General features: G+C 37.0%; 1 protein-coding gene across 3 annotated transcripts in view; it reads left to right on the top strand.

The window, feature by feature from the left end:
- IPO7 (importin 7) overlaps window positions 1-26,114 on the top strand; it is a 61,764-nt gene that overhangs the window by 18,011 nt on the left and 17,639 nt on the right. For 2 of the 3 annotated variants that reach the window (XM_008054553.1, XM_021710646.1), the window contains exons 3-15: window positions 4,546-4,699; window positions 5,483-5,641; window positions 9,572-9,728; window positions 12,672-12,761; window positions 15,728-15,822; window positions 15,932-16,016; window positions 18,956-19,090; window positions 19,692-19,791; window positions 20,856-20,932; window positions 21,085-21,201; window positions 24,642-24,731; window positions 25,129-25,294; window positions 25,483-25,643. In XM_008054553.1, the coding sequence (XP_008052744.1) occupies window positions 4,546-4,699; window positions 5,483-5,641; window positions 9,572-9,728; window positions 12,672-12,761; window positions 15,728-15,822; window positions 15,932-16,016; window positions 18,956-19,090; window positions 19,692-19,791; window positions 20,856-20,932; window positions 21,085-21,201; window positions 24,642-24,731; window positions 25,129-25,294; window positions 25,483-25,643 (1,586 nt within the window). Of the gene's footprint in view, window positions 1-3,900; window positions 3,910-4,545; window positions 4,700-5,482; window positions 5,642-9,571; window positions 9,729-12,671; window positions 12,762-15,727; window positions 15,823-15,931; window positions 16,017-18,955; window positions 19,091-19,691; window positions 19,792-20,855; window positions 20,933-21,084; window positions 21,202-24,641; window positions 24,732-25,128; window positions 25,295-25,482; window positions 25,644-26,114 lie in introns of those variants that run through there. The other variant, XM_008054554.2, reaches the window with a different exon arrangement.

The raw sequence follows: 26,114 nt of genomic DNA, 5'->3' as shown, positions 1-26,114 counted from the left end.
TGCTGGAGCCCGGCAGGTCGAGGCTGCGGTGACTGGGAGCGGCCACTGCACTCCAGTCTGAGCGACAGAGAGACTCCAACTCAAAAAAAAAAAAAATGCCTTTTTAACTATTCCTGTGACAGATCATTTAAATTCTTTTTAAAACATGATGGTCATGGTGGCTCACGCCTGTAATTCCAGCACTTTGGGAGGCCAACACGAGAGAATTGCCTGAGCCCGGGGTTTTTAGACTAGCCTGGGCAACATGGCAAGACCTTGTCTCTACAGTAAATCAGAAAAACTAACCAGGTTTGGTGGTGCGCACCTATAGTCCCAGCTACTTGCAAGGTTGAGGCAGAAGATTGCCTGAGCACAATAAGTCCAGGCTGTGGTGGCTATGATTATGTCACTGTACTCTAGCCTGGCCAACAGAGTGAGACTCCAGCTCAAAGAATAATAAAATAAAACCAGAATATTTATTGCATGATTAATTGTTGAAATTCTTAAGATGAACTGGATGCTGCAACAGCTACCTTCTTGGGATTAGGTGTTGTTTTCTTCATAGAATTCATGTCTGAATCTGTGGTATACACATTTGGGTTCCTCATTCGACCAGTCCTGGTGGTATCTTATCCTTTAGCCTTGGTACTCTGGTTATATTTTCTCTTGTTCTTGGCAGGACATCCACATTTGCCACAGGTCGACTTCTGAAGGTGATAGGCCTTAAAGCCACAGTGGCGGCACGACGTGTGCGTCTTACTTCAACACTTTCCAAATGATGTTGTTACTATCATTATTTTGCTTCTGTGGCCAAGACCAAAGAACCAAATTTACATTTTCATGATTAAATTGTTTATTATAATGTGTTTATGCAATAAACCATTTCTCAGTTGTTAGATATAGAATTTAATCCCAGGTCTGTTTTGTTAACAGTTGTATTTCCAGTGACTAAAATACTGTATAGAATACTGTAGGTGCTCAGGAAATAAATGAATGAGTTTTTTTGAAAAATTTCTTTAAGCAGCGCAATAATGGAACAATTTGTACCAATATAATATGGTTATTTGAACTGTAGTCAGCAGTAAATCTTTTTTATTTCTAACATAATAGAAAGGAGTCACTTTGATTATTTGCCTTATTTCCTTTTTGAAAGTATTCGTCTGACATTTCTAGTGAAGTTTGTGTTTTCCCATTTTTAGAGAATAATTTTACCTTTAAATCCAGATTTATTTTCTAAGAAGTTGAAAGTGTTTGGCATTTAAGAGGGCTCTTAATAAATCCTAAAAACCTTTGATTATTGTATTAGAAAATTAGCAGCCATAAAAAATAATAAAATCATGTCCTTTGCAGCAACATGGATAGAGTTGGAGATTCACCATCCTAAGTGACCTGATTCAGAAACAGAAAACCAACCATGCATAGTCTCACTCATATGTAGGAGCTAAATGGTCACAAAGATAGAAACAATAGACACTGATAAGGGAGGAGGGGGTTAGGGTTCCGAAACTATGGGGCACAATGTTCACTGTCTGGGGAAAGGGCTACCCGAGACCCAGTCCCCACCACTATACAATATGTCCATGTAATGAACATGTATGTGTACCTCTTGAATCTATTATTTTAAAAAATTACTAGAAAGATAAATTATACCAGAAAATTGTTTTAGTATGTATAAAACTGGAAACGATTAAACTATGAAATTAGTTGAAAATTTTAAAATATTTTAAAATTACAGCTGGGTGCAGTGGCTCACATCTGTAATGCCAGAACATTAGAAGGCCAAGGCAGGAGGATTGCTTGACCCTAGGAGTTTGAGATCAGCCTAGGCAACATAGCAAGACTGTGTTTCTACAAAAAAAATAAGGTGGTGCATCCCTATGGTCCTAGATGAGAAGGGAAGATTGCTTGAGCCCAGGAGTTCGAGGCTATGGTGAACCTGGGGAGCAAAGTGAGATCCCAACTCAAAATATAAATAAATAAATAAATAAAATTATATCCTTAGAATAATTGAGGGTAGTCTGTAGTGCAGGGCATGTGGTAGTTTCATCTGCCAGACTTTGAATGTTTTCTTTTTTGAGTCAGAGACTGTTGCCCAGGCTGGAGTGCAGTGGCACGCTCACGGCCACTGCAGCCTTGTCCTGCTGGGTTCAGATGATCTTTCCACCTCAGCCTTCCAAGTACCTGGAACTACAGGCACGCGCCACAATATCCAGCTAATTTTTTGATTTATTGTAGAGACAACGTCTCACCAAGTTGCCCAGACTGGTCTCGAATCCCTGGACTCAAGACAGTCCTCTCGCTTCCGCCTCCCATAGTGCTGGGATTGCAGGTGTAAGCCACCATGCCTGACTGAATGTTAGTTAAGTCCATCTTTTTTCTCAAAATAGGCACTTTGTGGTCTAGACTGGGATGCAGTGGTTATTCACAGATGTGAATATAGCACACTGTAGTCTTGAACTCTTGGCCTCAAGCCTTAGCCTTCTGAGTAACTGGGACTATAGGTGCATGCTATCACACCTGACCTTATTTTATTTCATTTATTTATTTTGAGTTGGAGTCTCACTTTGTCGCCCAGACTGTAGTGCAGTGGCCGTTCCCGGCCACTGCAGCCTCGACCTGCTGGGCTCAGGCAATCCTTCCGCCTCAGCCTTCCAAGTAGCTGGAACTACAGGCGCACGCTACCACACCCGGCTATTTTTTGATTTTTATTGTAGAGATGTGGTTTCGCCAAGTTGCCCAGGCGCGTCTTGAACCCGTGGGCTCAGGCAATCCACTCACCTCAGCCTCCCAAAGCATGGGATTACAGGCTGAGCCACCGAGCCCGGCTACCTGACCTTATTTTAATTTTCTTTGTTACAATGTTAAATTTCATGAAGTTATGAATTGATATTCCTTTTTACTATTATTTTTTGACTTGCCAACATTAGACTTTATTTACTGACTTCTGTTATAATAGATAGTAGTAAAAGCTTTACACCTCCTGCTCTCCCCCCAGGGATGTTTGGGGTATTTATAGTTTTTTGTATTACATACAGAGAAAATTAAGAACATTTTATTAGACTGTTACAGACCACAGTAAAGGCTATTTTTTTTTTTTTTTTTAAGCTAAAAGAAAAAACTTTTGTTGAGGGGAATTTTAGTATATAGTCTTAATCTTTTTAAAATATTTTAAGATGAAATATTAACTTAATTCCCAAGTTGAAACAAACTAGAATGCAAAAATCCTAGTTCTATTAGGCATCCTTGTACAAATAGATACAGGACTTCAGGTAAGAATTGTTAACCAGAGAAGAGAGCCAGTGTTTTGCAGGATTTAGGAATTAATTTTGGACAGTCTCCCTTTACAATATATCTTATACATTTGTGATCCCCTTTTCCCCTCTGTCCGCAAGGGCTAGATAAAAAGCATTGTTAGCAACCTAGATTTGAAGTGATGTGTGATTGAAATACTTACTAAGAACTTTTATATACTATTTTTCTATGATAAAAATTTGTTCTAACCGGGCTCGGTGGCACAGCCTGTAATCCCGCGCCTTTGGGAGGCTGAGGTGAGTGGATTGCCTGGGCCCGCAGGTTCGAGACTTGCCTGGGCAGCAAGACCTCATCTCTACAATAAATTAAAAAAAAAAATCAGCGGGGCGTGGTAGCGCATGCCTGTAATTCTGGCTACTTGGAAGGCTGAGGCGGAAGGATCGCTGGAGCCCAGCAGGTCGAGGCTGCGGTGGCCGGGAGCGGCCACTGCACTCCAGTCTGGGTGACAGAGTGAGACTCCAACTCAAAAAAAAAAAAAAAAGAAGGTATACAGGTGTATGATGGTTTTGTCTTTAGTAACTTCATTTAGAAAATGATTTGATAAAATTAAGTTAACCCACTTATAGAAAACAGGATAAAAAGAATTCTTTGCTTTTATCAGCTTGTGAAAAATTATGAGTGAATGTCTCTCAATTCTTTATAGAATTTTGAGAAATAGAAAAGGTTGGGAAATTTTAAGCCAGTTTGAACATGTGAAATTATATTTGTAATGATACTAAAAGTAGTGAATTATTAGTTTAATATTATATTTTAGTTTTGAAGTTCCATTCTTATTCTGCTACTGCAGTTTCTTTCGTTGATACCACTGAGAGACTCCTTGTCCCCTTTTTTTCTTAATCATTATCTGTTTACCTATTCAGAAACATTGGGCTTCTCAATAGGTCTTGGTAAAAGTCTTTCAGATAAAAAGTATTTGGAATAAATATGATGTAAAAAAAATCTTGTAATGGTTTTGTCTGGACTATGTTTATTTGCAGAATACTCTTAGGCTATGTGTTTTTTTTTAATTTTAATCAATATTTTTTATTATGGTTTTGTGGAGGCTATGTGTTTTAATGATCACTTTGTGGATCATTGCTGTGACTGAGTGTTAAATTTGTGTTTCATCAGCTTAAAAATAATTGAATGTAGCATTTTATTTATTGAGGATAGCTTTATGAACAATGATTTGAAGGTTCAAAATACTTAAGGTATGGATACTTCTAAGAAATTTTTACAGTAAACATTCTTTTGTCAAACTTGCCCTTATTTTAGGTGTTATCTATTTGAAAAATATGATAACACAGTATTGGCCTGATCGGGAAACATCGCCAGGGGACATATCCCCTTATACTATTCCAGAAGAAGATCGACATTGTATTCGAGAAAATATTGTAGAAGCCATTATCCACTCTCCTGAGCTCATCAGGTATGTGTATTTCAAAAATTTACTATTGTTGCAGGTATGTAATTTTCAGATTGTTTTGGAGGGTCTTTTTAGAACCAACAAGCCTGTGTTTCCCAGGCTGGAGGGCAGTGGCACTCTCACGGCCACCGCAGCCTCCACCTGCTGGGCTCAGGTGATTCTTCCACCTCAGCCTTCCAAGTAGCTGGAACTACAGGCATGAACCATCACACCCGGCTAGTGTTTGATTTATTGTCAAGATGAGGTCCCGCCAAGTTGCCCAGGCTGGTCTTGAACCTGTGGGCTCAGGTAGTCCTCTCACCTTGGCCTCCCAAAGTGCTGGGATTATAGGCATGAGCCACTGCACCCGGCCAAGAATACCTTTTTAATTTATTTTCTTACAATTGAATTTTACTTTTATGAAACCCAAACTTCATATAAAACTTGTTAAACATACTGTGATCAGATGAAAAGGGGTTAAAAAAACTATAGAATGCCATCATATACTTAGAGTTTATTGATATTTGAAAGCTTTTAATTTTTAAAGGAATTTTCAGAACTTTTTATGAGTATTAGTTGTTGCTCTTAAATGAAACTTCAGTTGGTGATAGTCAAGGATGAGAAATAAGAAACTTTTGGCATTTGTAACATATTTGTTGGATTTCTTAGATCAATAGGAACTGTGTGCATCCATATATCAGATAGGTTATTTGAAATTAGGTTTTGTCTAAACAGCCATTTCCTTTGTATGAATTAGTAAAATAACTACGTAGTTATTCCTTCTTACTGTTTCTTTTTGACTTTCAGGGTACAGCTTACTACATGCATTCATCACATCATCAAACATGATTATCCAAGCCGCTGGACTGCCATTGTAGACAAAATTGGCTTTTATCTTCAGTCTGATAACAGTGCTTGTTGGCTTGGAATTCTTCTTTGCCTTTATCAGCTTGTGAAAAATTATGAGTAAGTGTCTCTCTCAATTCTTACAGAATTTTGAGAAATGGGAATTTTGAGAAATGGGAAAGGTTGGGAAATTGAACATGTTAAATTATATTTGCAATGATACTAAAAGTAGTGAGTTATTAATTTTAATATTGTATTTTAGTTTTGAAGTTGCATTCTTATTCTGCTACTGCAGTTTCTTTTGATCCTACTAAGAAACTCCTTTTCCCCTTTTTTCTTAATCACTGTCTGTTTACCTGTTCAGAAACATTGGGCTTCTCAGTAGGTCTTGGTATAAGTCCTTCAGACTTTTACCAAGCTTCATTAGACCTCTTTATTACTTCTGACTTTTTGTGGATTTTTATCTTAATTTGAGTTCTTGATAACTTTAAGAACCTACATCTAATTCTTTAAGAATATATTGGAATTTCGTGTGATCTTTTAAAATCAATGTTTTGACAGATTCACATTAATCTATTTTGTTGTTTGCATATTTGAGCAAATTATAGTTCTTATAGGTAATTAGTATCAGTAAGAAAGATTTTTAGGAAAAGAGATCATTTTAGACCTTGGTTTAGGGATCAGGACAGAAAAATCTCACCTGAAGGGTTGAGGTATATAGAACTGAGAGTGATAAACATTGAAAGAGCTTTTTCTTTAATGTGTGGTGAAAGTAATGAAAGTGATAGACACTTGAAAAGTTTTGGCAGGGGAAAATTATAAGGAAGATGTAAGAAAGACTTTCATGTCATTGTAGTGGTTTTATTTCTGATCCAAACACCTACACAGATGCTATCATGAGCCCTCTAATTCTGAGATTTGGTAGTTAGCCTCTGATATACTCTTTGGATCCCACCTCAAAGTAGCTGAAAAACTGCTGCTTTTGTTCTGAGCAGGAGAGAAATATACCATTTACAGCACTGGTACTGGTGTTTTCTTGTGTTCCCACCAGCTACCCATCTTCCTGCTAAGGAAAGTTCCTGCTGTTGCTCCAACCTCTGTCAGAATGCCAGTTGTTGTAGTTCTGGTAAGTGAGTGATGAAAATTAGAGAGAATAAAAACAAGCTGTCACTGTCATTGAGAAAGTTCAAGGCTCTCCTGTCTTTTAATCTTAACAGGAGAAACCGTGACAGGGATTTTAAAATGTGAGATAGAGGAGGCTACTACAATTTTGGAATTCCAGTTTATTTTCAGCCAGTGTTTGATTGTGGAGCACAAGGGATCTGTGTGGACCGAAGCAGTTATAAGGACATTCACGGAGAAATTAGACGTTTGTGGCTTCAGGAGCATAGAGCCAAAGGAACCTGGTAGTCAGTGGAAGGAACACAGAAGGAGAATTTGAAGAGGAAGGTGTGTCTCACCATATGGAACAATATGAACAAAGACAAAAAGGTACAGAGGTAGCAAGATGAGACACTTCAGTGGATAGTGAGATCACCTAATGGTATTGGTAGTTTTTGGTGAGAGGTTGGGGATAATTTTGGACTGGTAAATTGGTACTATGTTAAAGGGGATTTTGAGTGCCACAGTGATAAATTTGGATGTGATCTTTTAGATACCAAGGAATCATTGAAATTTTTTTTATAACAGGAAGATGGCCAGGCGCGGTGGCTCATGCCTGTAATCCCAGTATTCTGGGAGGTTGAAGAGGGATGATTGCTTAAGCTCAGGAGTTTGAGACCAACCTAGGCAACAATAGCGAGACCATGTCTCTACAAAAAATAAAAACATTAGTCTGGACATGGTGTTGCATGTCTGTAGTCCCAGCTATTCAGGAGGTTGAGGCTGTGTGAGCCATGAGTGTGAGATTGTACTCAGCCTGGGTGAAAGAATGAGACCCTAACTCAAAAAATAGAAGAAAAAATAGAAAAGTAATAGGCTAGTATTTAAGGATTTCTTGTGAGTATGATTTACCAGTTTGTCACATCACGGTCTTGTAGTAGTAGACTTTCATTAGTGCCACATTTTCAAACTCTCAGGTCTTACAGGTTAGTAATATATTTGGTACTATAAATTACTTTCATATTCTATCAGTTTAGATTCACAACTCGTCCCTTTCAACTCCCAGTCCCCATTCAGTATATCGGGGGTGTTAGGCAAGAACAATGTCTAACATGCATGAAACAGGGATTCAAACTCTTTCAGTGTGGGTGATCACCTGTGATGGATAAATGGAGAGAGCTGCTTAATATTAGTTCTCAGTTTTAGTATTAAAAGGTAATTTTGACCATATTGTATTTTGTATAATCAGATTGGAGAGTACAAGTGGTTTTCTTTTATTAGTTATTTTATTGAATCAAAGAAAGGTATGGATAGGCTTTTAAAATGTATTTGCTAGGTGTAATTTCTTAGCACATTAAATTAATATTTAAATTAATATGTTATTTGATTATGCCTTAGCAATCATTAGTGTGAACATTTCTCTTGGTATTTTTTATTCTTGGCAATTTACTTTGATTTTCATTTCATCCAAAAGGAAAAAAAAACAGCTTTTAAAAAGAGTCTACCTTTACCTTTTAAAAATGTACTGAGATACTCAATTCTTAAATATATTTTCTCTCTTAAAGGAGAAGGGTACCAATTTAAATAAAACTGGCATCTGCTATGGAAAACCAGTTTAAAGCAGTTTAGGTAATCATCTATTCCAAAAACATAAGCTATGACTGTAGAACAATCATTTCTATAACCAGTAATCTGTATCTTAAATTTAGTCTGCCTGCTGATGCCTTAATAATGGAAACTGGAGTTGTTTTTCCATTGTAATCTATAAATTTGATTATTTGATTAAAAAAAATCAACAGACTTTTTAACAATACAGTTAAAATGCTAAGTACTTTAAATGCAGACATGTCTTAATTAGGTCAGCGATTCTTTTTTTTTTTTTTTTTGAGTTAGAGTCTTACTCTGTCACCCAGACTGGAGTGCAGTGGCTGCATGGCTGCTCCCGGCCACCACAACCTTGACCTGCTGAGCTCTGGTGATCCTTCCACCCCAGCCTTCCAAGTAGCTGGAACTACAGGCATGCGCTACCATGCCCAGCAAATTTTTGTTACTTTATTGTAGAGATGAGGTCTTGCCAAGTTGCCCAGGCAGGTCTCGAACCCGCGGGTTCAGGTAGTCCACTCACCTCAGCCTCCCAAAGCGCTGGGATTACAGGCTGAGCCACCAAGCCTGGCTTGGTCAGCAATTCTTTATCCATAATCCTTGAAGCAAAATAAAATTCAGAATGCAGAATTTTTCAGATTTTAGAAAGGTAATAATGGTCACATAACATATGTTATGTGACACTCCTGTTGAAATCCATAGCAGCACTCAATAGTTGAACACATTATATTTACTGTAAATTATGCGAATATTGACCCCAAGTGGGGTGAATGAAGATTATAAATGAGGTCACGTTTTGTTGCCAGGTGGGTTAAAGAAGAACTTCTGGTTTATAATTCTTTTAGAAATAAAATATTTTTTCTGCTTTATATATGCCATTTCTGCCTTTATGCTGTTGATATGTAGAAAAACCTTAACCAATGTATAATTGATTTTAGTTATTCATCATCTGCTACTATTTAAAAGCCAGATCAGTATACCTCTTCATTTATATCAATATTCATAATTAGAGACTGCATAATGAAGTGGTTAAGAGGGCAGACCTTGGATTCCAGTTGCCTAGGTTTATACCTAAATGTGTAACGCTGGGAAAGTTAGTTAACTTCTGTGCCTCAGTTTCCTCGACTATAAAAATGAATATACTTATGGGACCTTGAAGATTTTTCACCTTATAATGAACGTTCAGAAAAGATTAAATACTCTTACTTAAAGTTTTACTCAAGTTGCTTTCTTTGGTTTTGTTCCAGAATAAATGGTTTAAGGAGTATTTGATTATGTTTAGGTAAATAAATATGTAAAATTGTGGAAATGAATTCTTACAGAATTAGTTTGTATTCCTACTCAAAGGTACAAGAAACCAGAGGAGCGGAGTCCATTGGTAGCAGCAATGCAGCATTTTCTGCCAGTTCTAAAGGATCGTTTTATACAGCTCCTTTCTGATCAGTCTGATCAATCTGTCCTCATCCAGAAACAGATATTCAAGATCTTCTATGCTCTTGTTCAGGTAATTTTTACAAAGCAGTTTATGTATATATACACATAAATATATAAATAAATATATATATACACACACACACATATATATATACACACAGTTGGTCTTTTACCACATTAAACATTAACAAATAATTTTAACACCTGAATACTAATTGCATATGAAAATCTAAATTAAGTGGACAATTTTCTAGGGAAATATAAATTGCCGAAATTGTTAGTCTAAATAAGCGTATTTTCTCAAATACATATATAATCCTAATTCTTTTTTTAATAATCCTAATTTATAAACTAGTTACTTGATTACAGTTGAAATCTAACATGTTCTGCTATGTAAAATATGCATAGATTGCCCAGTAAATACAAAACTTATTACTAAACTTGACACAAAAATGCTAATTCTGTGAGCTTGACTGGCAGAAAGTAATGGATTTCATCATTTCTATATATTGATCTAAGTCTTTTTGGGATAAAAGATATCCACCAGGGAAATGGTTGGTCTGTATTTACAGTTGAACACATTATATCTGCTGTAATTACTTTTAAAGTAGAGTTTTTTTTAGGCGAGGTGTGGTGCCTCACATCTGTAATCCCAGCATTTTGGGAGGCAGAGGCAAGAGGATTGCCTGAACCCAGGGGTTCGAAACCAGCCTGGGCAACTTGGTGAGACCTCGTCTCTACAATAAATCAAAAAGTTAGCTGGGCGTGGTGGCACGCACCTGTGGCTACTTGAAAAGCTGAGGCAGAATGATTGCCTGAGCCCAGCACGTTGAGACTGCAGTAGCCATGAGTGTGCCATTGTATTCCATCCTGGGCAACAGTGAGACTCCGACTCAAAAAAATTAAAGTAAATAAATAAAGTAGAATTTCTTTTTTTTTTAAATTTTGAGTTGGAGTCTCACTCTGTTGCCCAGACTGGAGTGCAGTGGCCGCTCCCGGCCACCGCAGCCTCAACCTGCTGGGCTCCGGCGATCCTTCCACCTCAGCCTTCCAAGTAGCCGGAATTACAGGCATGCACTACCACGCCTGGCTGATTTTTTTTTTTTTTTTGGATTTATTGTAGAGATGAGGTCTCGCTGCCCAGGCGGGTCTCAAACCCGCGGGCTCAGGCAATTCACTCACCTCAGCCTCCCAAAGGCACGGGATTACAGGCTGAGCCACTGAGCCCGGCTATAAAGTAGAATTTTTTATCAGAATTTATATTTTCATTCTTTTTGTACCATATAGCAACGGAAAGGGTTTGGCTCATCTACCAAGACCTTTGGTTCACATCATATCATTACTTTTTTTGTTTGTTTATTTTCGGTCAGGGATCTCACTCTACCGCCCAGACTGGACCTCTTGGGTTCAGGCAATCCTTATCCCTCTATATCCCGAGTAACTGGAACTACATGCATATGCCACCAGACTGGCTAATATTTTGATTTCTTTTTTTTTTTTTTGCAGAGATGAGGTTTCATTATGTTGCCTAGGCTGGCCATTACTATTTTTTTTGTGTGTGTGTGTGTTTGAGTCTCACTCCATCGTCCAGACTGGAGTGCAGTGGCATGCTCCTGGCCACTGCAGCCTCAACCTGCTGGGCTCCAGCGATCCTTCCGCCTCAGCCTTCCAAGTAGCTGGAACTACAGGCACACGCTACCATGCCCAGCTAATTTTTTTGATTTATTGTAGAGATGAGGTCTCGCCAAGCTGCCCAGTGGATCATTACTTTTAAAAATCTCATTTAAGTAGTCTGAGCCTGGCATAGTGGCTTATACCTGTATTCCTAGTGCTTTGGGAGGCTGAGGTTGGGAGGATTACGTTAGACCAGGAGTTCAAATTCAGCCTGGGCAATATAGCCAGACCCTGTTCCAAAAACATAAAAAGTAAAAAATTAACTGAGTGTGGTGGTGCATGACTGTAGTCTCAGCTACTCAGGAGGCTGAGGTGGGGAGATTCCTTGAACTCAGGAGTTCAGGGCTGCAGTGAGCGGTGATTATGCCAGTGCGTTCCAACCTGGGGCAACAGAACGAGACCCCATCTCCTAATTAAAAAAAAAAAAAAATTCTGTGACTTCACCTCCATTAAGATTATAGCTGACTGACTCCATTTCTTGGTTGGATTTGGCATATCTTTGATAGATGTTTACTAAAATCTCTCCCACTCTGAATCTAAGGTCACTGTAATGCGACTCTATTGGAAATTCTTATATAATTACTCTGTTAAGTAATTTTAATAGTATTGTTGGGCACAGTAGCTGATGCCTGTAATCCCAGCACTTTGGGAGGCTGAGGTAATAGGATCACTGGAAGCCAGGAGTTTGAGACTAGTCTGAGCACCTCATCTCTACACAAAATCAAAAAATTAGCCAGGCAGTGTGGCACATGCCTCGAGTCCTAGCTACTTGGGAGGCTGAAGTGGAAGAATCACCTGAGCCTAGGAAATCAGTGTTGCAGTAAGCTCTGATTGTGCCACTGCACTCCAGCCTCGCTTACAAAATGAGACCCCAGTTCAAACCAAAAAAAGATAATATGTATAACGTTTTCAGTAATTTTTCTAACTGAGGTGGTCATAATTTTAGATTAAAATAATAAAAGTTTTTGAAAATGATTCTAGGGTAGAGGACAAAATTTTTAACTATTCCTGCTCTAAAAAAAGAAAATAACTGTTTGAATTCTAGAATAGAAATTTTCTTAACTTGATAAAAAGGTGTTCATTATAAATCCCACTAAATATCACACCTTATGGAGAAAATAAGGTAAGAACCCAGTAAGATGAGACTATAACAAGAATGCCCATGGTCACTGCCACTGTTTACCATTATAGATGACTGATAAGAAGTGTTCCTGTTCTAAAAGCAAGTAATGTGGATTGAATGACATAGTTTTGGTGTAAATACGTGAGAGTAAAATGAAGTGGAATTTTTTTTTCTTTAGCAAATATTTAAAAATACTAATTCTTGATTTTTCTTTAGTATACACTACCACTGGAGCTTATAAACCAACAGAATCTGACAGAATGGATAGAAATTTTAAAGACAGTTGTGAACAGGGATGTACCTAATGTAAGTTTCTATATGTTCTCTATATTACTAGATATAAATATTTAGTGATCTTTTGAAGATTTTAATTGCTGTTTCCTGTAACATCATTGAGCTTTATAATTTGTGATACATTTCTTACAAGATTAGAGACACAATTTTACTTATTTACATATGTATATATGTGTATATACTAAGTAAAAAAATTATGAAGGATTATTTCATATATTACTGGTTAAGTGCATGCATATATTTCTGTTTCATCATGATAATTGTTATGTTCTCAGTTCTTAGCTAAATATACAATTCATAGCTAGATTTTAGCCTAGGAGTTTGTCAGATGCCCATGTGCAGAAGAACTTGATTCATAAGTTGGCCAAACTTTGTAGTTATGCTATTTTAAAAAAAATAACTTTATTAAAGTTTACATACCATAAACTTTACCCTTGTAAAGCATATAATTCAGTGGATGTTATTCCATTTAGTGTTGTCTGTTATTTTTTACATTTAATCATTATTTTTAAAAATTACCTTAATTTTTCTTTATAGTCTAGTTTTCTAGAGAGATAGTGGAATTTACAAATTCTTGAATATCTAGTATGTCTTAAATGCTGTTTACATACCTTACTTATCCTTTAAAAAAATCCTTCTGAATTTTATTTTAAACTTAGACATGGGAAGGTTGTTAAATAACTTATTCTGTATAGTAGTATTAATGGCATAGTGAGACCAATCTCCTGTTTTGTAGTTTATTGAGTGTTTGTTTATTTATTTATTTATTTATTTTTGAGTTGAAATCTCACTCTGTTGCCCAGGCTGGAGGGCAGTGGCACACTCATAGCCACCGCAGCCTCGACCTGCTGGACTCAGGCAATCCTTCTGCATCAGCCTTCCAAGTAGCTGGAACTACAGGTGTGTGTTACCACGCCCAGCTTATTTTGAAATTTTTATTGTAGAGATGAGATCTCGCCAAGTTGCCTAGGTTGTTTTCGAACCACGGGCTTCTAAAGTGCTGGGATTTCAGTGTTCAATTATTTTTATATCTGTTTCAAACAAATTTAAAACAATGCAGAAGAAGCCGGGCGTGGTGGCTCATACCTGTAATCTCAGCACTTTGGGAGGCAGAGGGGAAAGGATTGTCTGAGTCCAGAGGTTGGAGACCAATCTGGGCAATTTGCTGAGACCTCATCTCTACAATAAATCAAAAAAATTAGCTGGGTGTGGTGGCGTGCACCTGTGGTTCCAGCTACTTGGAAGACTGAGGTGGAAGAATCACCCGCACCCAGCAAGTTGAGGCTGTAGTGGCCATGAATATAACTACTGAACTCCAGCCTGGGTGACAGAGTGAGACTCCTACTGAAAAAAAAAAAAAAAAAAAAAAAGAAATGCAGAAGAAATATATAGAACATTTCTCCCACTCCATGAGAATTTTAGTTTGGTGTATATTGTTCTGTACACTTTGATAGGTATAAAGTTAAACTTATAAAGGTTTCATATTCATGTTCTGTGTCTTTCTGTGGCATATACTCAATAGCATGATGATATTATAAACAGTTGAATGAGTTGTTACAATTATATGCACTCATGTAACTCGCCTCAGAGTGTTTACTCATGTCTGATTTCAGAAATTTTTGCCATTGTAATTTACACAATAGATTTTGCTTGTTTTAGAACTTAAGTAATCATTTGTTTCTGACTTCTTCCACTTAACATATTAATCAGATTCATTAATTTTGTGTAGTTGTAGTTTATTCATTTTTGCTGAGTATATCCCATTGTATGGATGTACCACAATTTATCTATACATTCACATGTTGATGGACATCTGGGTATTTTTCACTTTTTGAATATTATAGGTAAAACTCGCTTAGTCTTTGTTGTATTTTCACACTCATATAAATACCAAAGAATGGAATTGGACGTAATCTCAGCACTTTGAGAGGCCAAGGCAGGAGAACAGCTTGAAATGAGGAGTTTGAAACCTGCCTGGGATCGTAATAAGACCTGTCTCTATAAAACGTTTTTAAAAATTAGCTGACTATGGCTGGTTACACGTTCCTAGAATTCCAGGTAATTTGGAGGGTCAGGTGGAAGGATTGCTTGAGCCCACGATGTTGAGGCTACAGTGAGCCCAGATTGTGCCACTGTCCGGCCGCCTGTGCAACAGAATTAGACCATGTCTCAAAAAAAAAAGCTGGGCGTGGTGACTCAAGCCTGTTATCCCAGCACTTTGGGAGGCCGAGGCAGGAGAAGACATCAGGGGTTCGAGATCAGCCTGGTCAACTTGGTGAGACCTCATCTCTACAATAAATAAAAAAATAAGCCAGGCATGGTGGCGCGCACCTGTAATTCCAGCTACTTGGAAGACTGAGATGGAAGGATCGCCTGATCCCAGCAGGTAGAAGTTGTGGTGACCTTGAGCATGCCACTGCACTCCAGCCTAAGCAACAGAGACTCCAGCTCCAAAAAAAAAAAGTCATGGATGACTTAGGTCAATACATAATGATTCAGTTCTTTTAATGGTGGTATAGTCATCTTTTTGGATGTCCCATAGTTAAACATTCCCTTATTAATGTTTAGGTTCTTGCCTTTTTTTCAGTTATTACTAATAATATTATAATGAATATTCTCAAACATATATCTAGTACCAGATTTCTGAAATGGAGTTTTTCATTTCCTTTCCATTATGAACTATACTAGTTTTGATTTAGCTACAATTTTCATGGCCTTGACTTTATATTATTTAGATTTTAACTAAAACATTTGGTTTCAAGTTTTAAGCAGAAAGCATATCTTTGGTATCCAAGTAGTGAAGCAGCGAAGGATGCCTCTTAGATTTAAATAAAGGTTAATACTTTTCCAAGTCTAACTTTTTATTATGAAAGGCCAACATGGGAAGAACATTCACATTTTTGTGAATCTTTTACCTTATGCTGTTCCTCTTAGATTGTATCATCTGTTTCTATCTTTAAATAAATGTCTCTTTAAAGGAAACACTTCAAGTTGAAGAAGATGATAGACCTGAATTACCATGGTGGAAATGTAAGAAGTGGGCTTTACATATTTTAGCAAGGCTTTTTGAAAGGTAATCTTCTGTTCACATATTGTGATTTAAATTTACTTTTTAAGCTTTTGCTTTTATAAGTGTTGGTACAAAGCATTATAAAGAAACAGTTGGCATTTTATTGTTTTAGATACGGAAGCCCTGGCAATGTTTCCAAGGAGTATAATGAATTTGCTGAAGTTTTTCTAAAGGCATTTGCTGTTGGTGTCCAGCAAGTAAGTCTTACTAGTTTTAAGTACAAGCATGGCATCTTTAAGTAAAGTCTGTCTTGCTTGTTTACAATTTCTTTGGCATCTAAAGAATGCATGTTTGAACCCTCTAGCTGTTCTCAGTCAGTTTTGGACTCAGGACCTCTTTACAGTTTTTAAATTATTGAGGCTGCCAACAGACTTTCATTTATATGGATTATTCTTAGTGATATTATCATACTAGAAATTAAAACAGGCTGGGTGCGGTGGCACACATCTATAATCCTAGCACTTTGGGAGGTAGAGGCAAGAGAATTGCCTGAGCCGGGGCAACTTGGTGAGACCTCTTCTCTACAATTTAAAAAAAAAAAACTTAGCCAGCCGTGATAGTGTGTATCTGTGCTTCCAGTTCCTTAGAAAGCCGAGGTGGAAGGATCGCCTGAGCCTAGCAGGTCAAGCTGGCGGTGGCTGGCGGTGGCTGTAGGCATGCCACTGCACTCCAGCCTGGGTGACAGAGTGAAATTCTCACTCAAAAAAAGAATTAAAACAAAATTTAAGTTAGTTTATTTAAAAATTTAAAAAAGCTCATTGCATGCTAGCATAGACACCTTTTTTGTGAAAGTAACTATTTTCCAAAATGAAAAATTTTTAAAAAGAGGAGTATTGTTTGCTATACCTTTTTTTTCCCCAATGTCTTAATGTCTGACTTAATAAAAGAATGCTGTGTACTCATCCTTTTCTACATTCAGTCTGTTTTAATTTGTTTTACTTGACATAAAGAAAATTTGGCCTCACAAGGATGAAGTTGAAAAAGGGAAGGGTATTTTAATAGACTTTTCAGATGTTGATAGAATACTTCTTTGATATTATACCAAAATTCAGCAGTGGTAGTTTCTTAAAAATTAATTGCAGTGTGGAATTTGATACCATATGAATAAACAATTTGCATCTTGTTACATTAAAACGCATTGATCTATATTGCATTTTCAGTGAGTCTTTTATAAATGCATGATGTTAGCTGGGCTCGGTGGCTCAGCCTGTAATCCCGTGCCTTTGGGAGGCTGAGGTGAGTGGATTGCCTGAGCCCGCGGGTTTGAGACCCGCCTGGGCAAGCAAGACCTCATCTCTACAATAAATCAAAAAATTAGCTGGGTGTGGTAGCACATGCCTGTAATTCCGGCTACTCGGAAGGCTGAGACGGAAGGATCTCCGGAGCCCTGCAGGTCGAGGCTGCGGTGGCCGGGAGCGGCCACTGCACTCCAGTCTGGGCGACAGAGTGAGACTCCAACTCAAAAAAAAAAAAGAAAAATAAATAAATACATGATGTTTTATGTAACCTGTTCTGGTCATTTTTGAAACTGTCGATTGAGTTAATGTTTTCCCAACGTTAACACATTTCATTATACAATTTAAAAAGAAAATCCTAGCCTGGGCAACTAGGCAAGACCTTGTCTCTACAATAAATAAAAAAATTAGCTGGGCGTGGTGGCATGTGCCTGTAGTTCTAACTACTTGAAAGGCTGAAACTGAAGGATCGCCTGAGTCCAGCAGGTTGACTGCAGTGGCCGTGAGCGTGCCATTGCTCTCTAGCCTGGGAAACAGTGAGACTTCAACTCAAAAAAAAAAAGTAAAGAGAAGGTCACATTTGCTCATATCACCACCAATCACATTAGAAGTGTCTTTAAATATCAGAAAGCTATCAAGCTAATAGTGTATCTAAGAATTCTGGAATTCTGATTGTTGTTTGAAATCTCAAGTTTTAACTCCAGTAACAACATACTGTCAGCTATTTTGTTTGAAGTGACAGCTCATTTTGTTTATTTTTGAGGAAAAAATCTACCATATGCATAAGTCTAAATAACCATAATTTGTTTATCAGTTGTTCTTTCAAGTATAAAATAATGTTTCATGGAATAAGTGACTATTTCAGCTTGTAGCTTAGTCTCACAAATTCTTTTCTTCCAGCCACTGTATTTTGGTATGTAGCAGAAGAGCTATATGTATACATCTCATTTAATAATCTTTTTTTTATTCATTAATAACATACTTTTAAGGAAACCTTGTTATACAAGTATGTTGGTGTAAAGAATACAGTCACTTTAATGCCTTGCCTCCCTGGTTCATATTTGGCACCAGTTTTACCACTGTTGCTTTTGTTAATGATGAAATTGTCAACACAGTTTAAAAAGGGGCTGGGCAGTGCAGTGGCTCTGGGAGGCAGAGGTGGGACTTCAACCCAGTAGTTAGAGATCAGACTAACTGATCTCTGGCAATATAGTGAGACCTCATCTCTACAAAAAATAAGAAAAATATTAGTGGGGCATTGTGGCTTGTGCCTGTAGTCTTAGCTACTCAGGGAGCTCAGGTGGGATGTTCTCCTGAGCACAGGAGGTCAAGTCTGTGTTGAGCCATGATCAAGCTACTGCACTTCTGCCTGGGTAACAGTGAGATCCCAACCATCCTCCCACCAAAAAGAAATGTAAATAGCATCTTAGCATTATAATGAAAATAGTTTTAACGTAGTAGACAGTTAGAAGAGAGATCTGTGAACCACTCTTTGAAAATTGATGTTCTGAAACATTAGGTAGAATTAGAATGTTTTATAGACATTAAATAGGCAGTTAACTGGTTTGGGTAAGGTTTTCCTAAATGACTTTAACAAGGTGATAGGACTGGCTGCCTTAGAGTATTGTGGTTTGTTCTGTAGTTGTGTGGATTATCTTTTTTTTAACTCTTAATTTGAAGTTAGTCTTTAAAAAATAGTATTCAATTTGTTTAATGTTTAAATGCCTTGGGAATAAATATGGTTGTCTAACCCATAATTATACAGAAGCTTTATTTTTAAAAAGAATGTGGTTGGTATTTTTTGATAATGTCCTGGGCATTAAGATATGTCAGTTGTTTTTACATTCTTGTATGTGGTTAAAAATTCTGTTTGAACTTTATTGATTGCAATTTTTTAATAGGTTTTATTAAAGGTGTTATATCAGTACAAGGAGAAGCAATATATGGCTCCTCGAGTTTTACAACAGACCTTAAATTATATTAATCAAGGAGTTTCTCATGCCCTCACCTGGAAGAATCTGAAGCCTCATATACAAGTAATTTTCTATCTGTAATATTTTTCTAGCAAATATAATAGAAATAACACTAATTCCCATAAAAGTTGAAAAATGTCATGTTTTATTGAATTGTATTATTTAGTCTAGTTCTGGTGATTATTTTTAGAGTATTACATACAAAGATGTAATGCTTTGACTTAAAGGTATGAGAGGTATTTTGTGATTATTCTAAAACTGTTATCTTCAAACTTGGATTTAAGTTCTTACTGCTGGATTTTGATTAGTTAACCTTTTGTCATGTAATTTGGAGCAAGGGACTTTATTTTACCAGATTAGTTTACAGGATAAGTGGCTTATGTGCTATTTCTGTGTGTAATCTATTGCTTTATTTAGAACTGTAGAATTTGATAGACTAAAGTTTTACATTTTCTCAGAATACTTAATTGCTACCTAGGTACACATGTCTTATTTTACAGTTACTGGTTACAGAGAGTGTAAGAACATGTGGCTTGATAGTTGATCTGAGAACACATTAAATGTATTACTAAAGTTTAGTGTTAAGCTTGAAAATACATACTTTATGGCTACTTTTGTTTTAATACAACTGAAATCTGTTACTTTCTTAACTTTTAAATTGCAGGGCATTATCCAAGATGTTATTTTTCCATTGATGTGCTATACAGATGCTGATGAGGAACTTTGGCAAGAAGACCCTTATGAATATATACGCATGAAGTTTGGTAAGGAACTCTCAGGTTTTGTTTTATTTTATTTGAGTTGGAGTCTCACTCTGTCACCCAGACTGGAGTGCGGTGGCCACTCCCGGCCCACCGCAGCCTCGACCTGGTGGCCTCTGGCGATCCTTCCTCCTCAGCCTTCCAAGTAGCTGGAACTACAGGCGCGCGTTACCATGCCTGGCTAATTTTTGATTTATTGTAGAGATGAGGTCTCACCAAGTTGCCCAGGCGGGTCTCAAACCTGTGGGCTCAGGCAATCCACTCACCTCGGCCTCCCAGAGCACAGGATTACAGGCTGAGCCACCAAGCCCAGCCTCCGTTTTTTAGAAACAAAATTTTCCAGTAGTTAAGATTAAAGTAGTTGTGTATGGCTAACCTGGCCGGGGAGGGAGGAATTATGGCCTTGGCTTTGGTGCTGAGAAACCTTGTTTTAATGTTTAGATTTTTTTGAGCTATTCATTAAATATAGTATTTGATAATTAGAATCTTATTTTTCAGATAGAAGTACAATAGCATTATTAAATTTGGATTTGTGCATGTGCTTCTGGCATATGCCAGAACTGGTAGATATTTAAGATTACACCTTAACACTGTGTTCTCAACTATACTTTTGGATCTCATGTCAGATATCATATAAGTGAGAATTGAGAAGATGATGGGTATTGGAAGTTGGAATCACATGGAGTCCCTACATGGAACTAAAGAATTGTAGTTTGGCTAATGTTGAGTATTAGCCCTCCTTCCTACCAAAATCTTCGGTACTTTTTGTAGTTTATACTTTTGTGACCCTGTTGTGAAAATTCTCCAGTAATAATGCTTCATATGATAGGAAAATACTAGGAAGAATTGATGGATTAACATTTAATTTATACAGAAAAGACATGGCATTAGGCTTTTGCAAAATTATGGCATTCTGAGTTCTTTTCATATTCACCTTATGTGAAGATTAAGCACATTTAGTGTCATGATTTTTACAGAACATTATTTGTAAATTATTCCATGTCAAAGTGTTTGGTGAAGTTATTAAAATTGCTGTTTTCTGTCATAATTTTAAATTTCTTCTCTAGATGTGTTTGAAGATTTTATTTCTCCTACCACTGCTGCTCAGACACTTTTGTTTACTGCCTGTAGTAAGAGGAAAGAGGTGGGTTGTTTAATGTGTAGATACCTTTTGCTATATTATTTAAAATTTATATGCATGGTTTTAAATGTTAATCATGTGAATCTTTTTCTTAGTATACTTTTTAAGGGCTGTTGGGTTATTCTATAAAGTAGAACTTTTCTCTTGTAATCTAGGTACTGCAGAAGACTATGGGATTTTGTTACCAGATTCTTACAGAACCAAATGCTGATCCTCGAAAAAAAGATGGAGCGCTGCATATGATTGGCTCTTTAGCTGAAATACTTCTGAAGGTATTTATTCTTTTGTGTATATATATGTGTGGGTGTGCAAGTAGTTTTTAAAAAATTAATGCCTTTATTGGGATATAATACACAAATCATGCAGTATGCCTATTTAAAATATTACAATGCAGTGGTTTTTAGTTTATTCAGAGTTGTATAACCCTTACTGCCATCTAACTCCAAAACATTTTCAATACTCCATAAAGCAATCCTATATGTACACATTAGCAGTCACTCCCCATTTCACCCCACATCTCCCAGCTAGGCTTCCCATAATCCAGTGGTCCTCAGCCTTTCTGGCACCAGGGACTGGTTTCATAGAAGACAGTTTTTTCATGGTTCACAGGGGAGAGACAGGGAGATGGTTTCGGGATGATTCAAGCACACTGTATTTATTGCGCACTTTATTTCTATTATTACATCATAATATATAATGAAATAATTATATGGTTCACCATAACGCAGAATCGGTGAGAACCTGAGCTTTTCCTGCAACTAAGTGGTCCCATTTGGGGGTGATGGGAGACAGTGACACCCGAACTGTGTTGCTTATGTCTAGTCTGCTCTGTAATTGTGTTTTGGTTGCTGTCACTGCAGAAAACCCTGCTTCACAAAGATAGGATGTTGGAAATGGAAGCAGTCTTTTCAGTGCTGATCTGACAGGAGGCAGAGTTCAGGCAGTAATATGAGAGATGGGGAATGGCTGTAAAAATAGATGAAGTCTCACTCACTTGCCCGCCACTCATCTCCTGTGCAGCCAGGTTCCGTAGACCACCAGTACTGCCCATGGCCCAGGGGTTGGGAACCCCTGCCAATAATCTTCATTCGTCTCTGAATTTATTTATTATGGACAGTTCATATAAGTGGAGTGGTATAATGTGTGCTCCATTGTAAATGGCTTCTTTAGTGTAATGTTTTCAAGATTCACCTGTGCTGTAGCATGTGTCAGTACTTATCCTTTTTATTGGCAAATTTCATTTCGCTGTATTAATATACCACATTTTATTTATCTACTTATCAATTGTTTCCACTTTTTGGCTATTAATGCTGCTATGAATGTTCACATATACAAGTTTTTATATGGTCATGTTTTCATATATCTTGGATATATATCTAGGAGTCTTAATTGCTGGTCATATTTTGAGAAACAAATCTGTTTTCAAAAGTGAATGTGCCATTTTATGTTTCTACCAGTCGTGTATGAGGGTTTCAATACTTTCAATACTTTTAGTTTGTTCTTAGAGTTGTATAACCATTACTGCCATCTAATTCTAACTGATACTTGTTATTTTCTGTCATTTTTGATCATAGCCATCCTAGTGGATGTGAAGTAGCATCTCATAATGGTTTTGACTTGCATTTCCTCTTAGTTGATGATGTTGAGAATCTTTTCATGTGCTTATTGTCTTTTTCTTTTTTTTTTTGAGTTGAGGTGTCACTCTGTCACCCAGGGCAGAGTCATGACTCACCACAGTCTTGACCTCATGGGCTCAGGCAATCCTTCTGCCTCAGCCTGTAGGCACTCACCACTTTGTCTGGCTAATTTTTAATTTTTTTTGTAAAGACTAGGTCTCACTATGTTGCCCAGGCTGATTTTAAACTCCTGGACTCAAACCATCTTCCCACCTCGGCTTCTCAAAGTGCTAGGATTACAGGTGTGAGCCACCATGCCCAGCTGAAGTACAAGTTTTAATAGGATTTTCATGTATTCAGTTTATCTATACTTTCTCTTGTTGCTGTGTTGAAAGTACTTCTTTTTCATGACATATCTTCTTTACATGTTGCAGTATAGTTGTAAGTAATGTTTTCCTTCTCCAAAGATTAATCTTGTAAACATGAATGCATTCATTTTTAGCCTTAGCACATTATGCTTTTGTTGAACAAATCTTGAAGTAAAAAACGACCGACTAAATTAGACTTATGTTTAGAAACTTCAACTTAATTATATACATTGTGTCTGACTTCATAGATAAGATCTGAAATTTGTATTCACTTTGAAGTTTAATAAATAACTTCATCTTCCTTTCTATCAAGGAGTAAGAAAATAAAATAGGAATTTTTTTAAAAAGTAGTAATTGGCCAGACTCAGTGGCTCAGCCTGTAATCCCAGCACTTTGGGAGGCTGAGGCAAGTGGATTTCCTGAGCCCGCAGGTTCAAGACCAGCCCCGGCAACTTGGCGAGACCTCATCTCTACAATAAATAAAAAAATTAACTGGGTGTGGTAGCACATGCCTGTAGTTCTGGCTACTTGGGGTGGCCTTGAGCGTGCCACTGCACTCTAGCCTAAGCGATGAAGTGAGACTCCAACTCAATAAACAAACAAACAAACAAACAAAAGTGATTATTCAGCTTGTAAGTAAATACTTAGTCATTGTACTTTCCCGGTATTACAAACCTTGCTTCACTGAATTTGTCACATTATTTTGTATATATATGGTATTCTTTCAGCTTTTCTATACCTGTCCTCCCATCCTTCTCTTATCTTATAAAGAGACATTCTAATTATTTGTTGTATAGAAGACTGGGAATCTTGAGTGAGTTCTCTTGGCACTTTCAAGTATTTTATCTATTCTTACTCTTCGCCCAGCTTCCCTTAATGGTACATCTTACATACTCAATTAAAACCAGGAAGTTAATTTTGGTATGATATTAATCAACTAATCTTACAGACCTTTTTCAAATTTCACAAGATTTTCTACTAATGTCCTATTTTTCTGGTTCATGATTCAGTCCAGGATCCCACATTGCATTTAGTTATCATGTCTCTAGTCTTCTCCAAGTTTGTATTAATGTGTGTTTTGTATTTTTAATATTGACTTAATATGCAGTTTAAGAAACTCTTCAGCCGGGCTCGGTGGCTCAGCCCGTAATCCCGCGCCTTTGGGAGGCTGAAGTGAGTGGATTGCCTGAGCCCGCAGGTTCGAGACCCGCCTGGGCAGGCGAGACCTCATCTCTACAATAAATAAAAAAAAAAAAGAAACTCTTCTAAAAAACTTATTGCCACACTTAGGAAATAATCAACTTTGAGACTGAATGACCAATTAATTATTACGTTGAAAGCAGGATTTTTCTCGGGTTATACTATGTAGTATTGTGTTCAGTTAGAAATTTTGCAGGGTTTTTTTTTTTTTCATTGTAAAAGTTTCATGAGAAGAAAATTATATGGCAAGGAATAAAATTAACTACATTTCCAGTAATAAAACACCATTGCTGTTAAGGTTTGGCATAATGGCTAAGCAAGCAGTATAAAAACATATAAATGTATATAGAGGTTTTTGGTGGTAAAGTTCTAGAATAAGAAAATTGGTTGTGGATCCTGGGGTTCAAAGAATTAAAATAGGTGAATGTTGTAAAATCAGTAGCCATTTTCAACACTGTTATATCTATTTGGAAATTGAGATGATTGTATTTGGAACTGTATGAAAATAATTGTTGTTTATATTTACAGAAAAAGATCTATAAAGATCAGATGGAATACATGTTGCAGAATCATGTGTTTCCTCTCTTCAGCAGTGAACTAGGCTACATGAGAGCAAGGGTATGTGTTAAAGCTTTATTTATATATTTATGTCTTACAATGAATAATTCCTCATGTGGACTTTTGAAACTTTTTACTATTCACTTTAAAAGCCATACTTTATTTAAGACTTCTGTTTAATGTAAATTTTTAAATGGCTGCTGTAATGTGTGCATAGTTTTCATCTGTGTCTGGTAGCAGTGTCTGTCTGTGTTTTGCATTCAGATCTTGCTATCCACACAAGCTTCATGCAGCCAAAGAGTAGCTCGGGATCATAGTACTGGTCTAGTGTTGTCTCTTGACACATCCACCACTGGCCAGCCTCCAAATTCCCGCACATGGAACTCTGGGAATAGAGCTTAGCTTGGGGGAATTTAATGTAAGATATCTATAGTAACTCACTGTGTTTTTACAAAAGGCTTGCTGGGTACTTCACTATTTTTGTGAAGTAAAGTTCAAAAGTGATCAGAACCTTCAAACAGCCTTAGAGCTGACAAGAAGATGTCTCATTGATGACAGAGAAATGCCTGTGAAAGTGGAAGCTGCCATTGCACTTCAGGTGTTGATCAGCAATCAAGAAAAAGGTAAAGGATTTTATCTGTCAAGAATAGTGAATGTCTTTATACATAATTGTAAAAGGCATAATTCTAGGAACTTGACATGCTTCACTCTCTGTGAAAGTATTTTTCATTCTTTGGTGTATATTGTATCAGTTTTTAAGAAATTTTAGCTGTTTTACCCAAAAATGTTTTACTGGTTTTTCCTTTTACAGCTAAAGAATATATCACACCATTCATCAGACCTGTTATGCAGGCTCTTCTTCATATTATAAGAGAAACAGAAAATGATGACCTTACTAATGTAATTCAGAAAATGATCTGTGAATATAGTGAAGAAGTTACTCCAATTGCAGTAGAAATGACACAACATTTGGTATGTTGTTTGAACCTATCATTTATGCAAGTATTTTAATTTAGCTATTCATATGTTCTTGCAGTGGACATGAGTGGTGTGCCTTATTTACCCTATAGCAAATATTTCATAGATTTACTGTAAAAACCTTCTAAACCCTTGATAGGTATTTATTTAATTGTCACACAATCCTATGAGAATTATTCCTATTATAAAGAAAATCTGAGGTATAAAATGGTTACATTGACTTGGTACTATGGCTCATGCCTGTAATCCCAGCACTTTGGGAGGCAGAGACAAGAGGATTGCCTAGCCCACAGATTCGAGACCAACCTGGGTAACATGGCAAGACCTCATCTCTACAATAAATAAATAAAAATAAGCTGGGTGTGGTAGTGTATGCTTGTAGTTCCAGCTACTTGGAAGGCTGAGTGGAAGGATCTCCTGAGCCCAGTACGTTGAGGCTGTGGTGGCTGTGAGCATGCCACTGCA

Source organism: Carlito syrichta, unplaced genomic scaffold (genome assembly GCF_000164805.1).
Source record: "Carlito syrichta isolate Samal-C Ts95f unplaced genomic scaffold, Tarsius_syrichta-2.0.1 Scaffold296499, whole genome shotgun sequence".
Lineage (NCBI taxonomy): Eukaryota > Metazoa > Chordata > Mammalia > Primates > Tarsiidae > Carlito > Carlito syrichta.
Note: the sequence above shows the minus strand (reverse complement) of the source record. Positions and strands in the feature narration are given on the sequence as shown.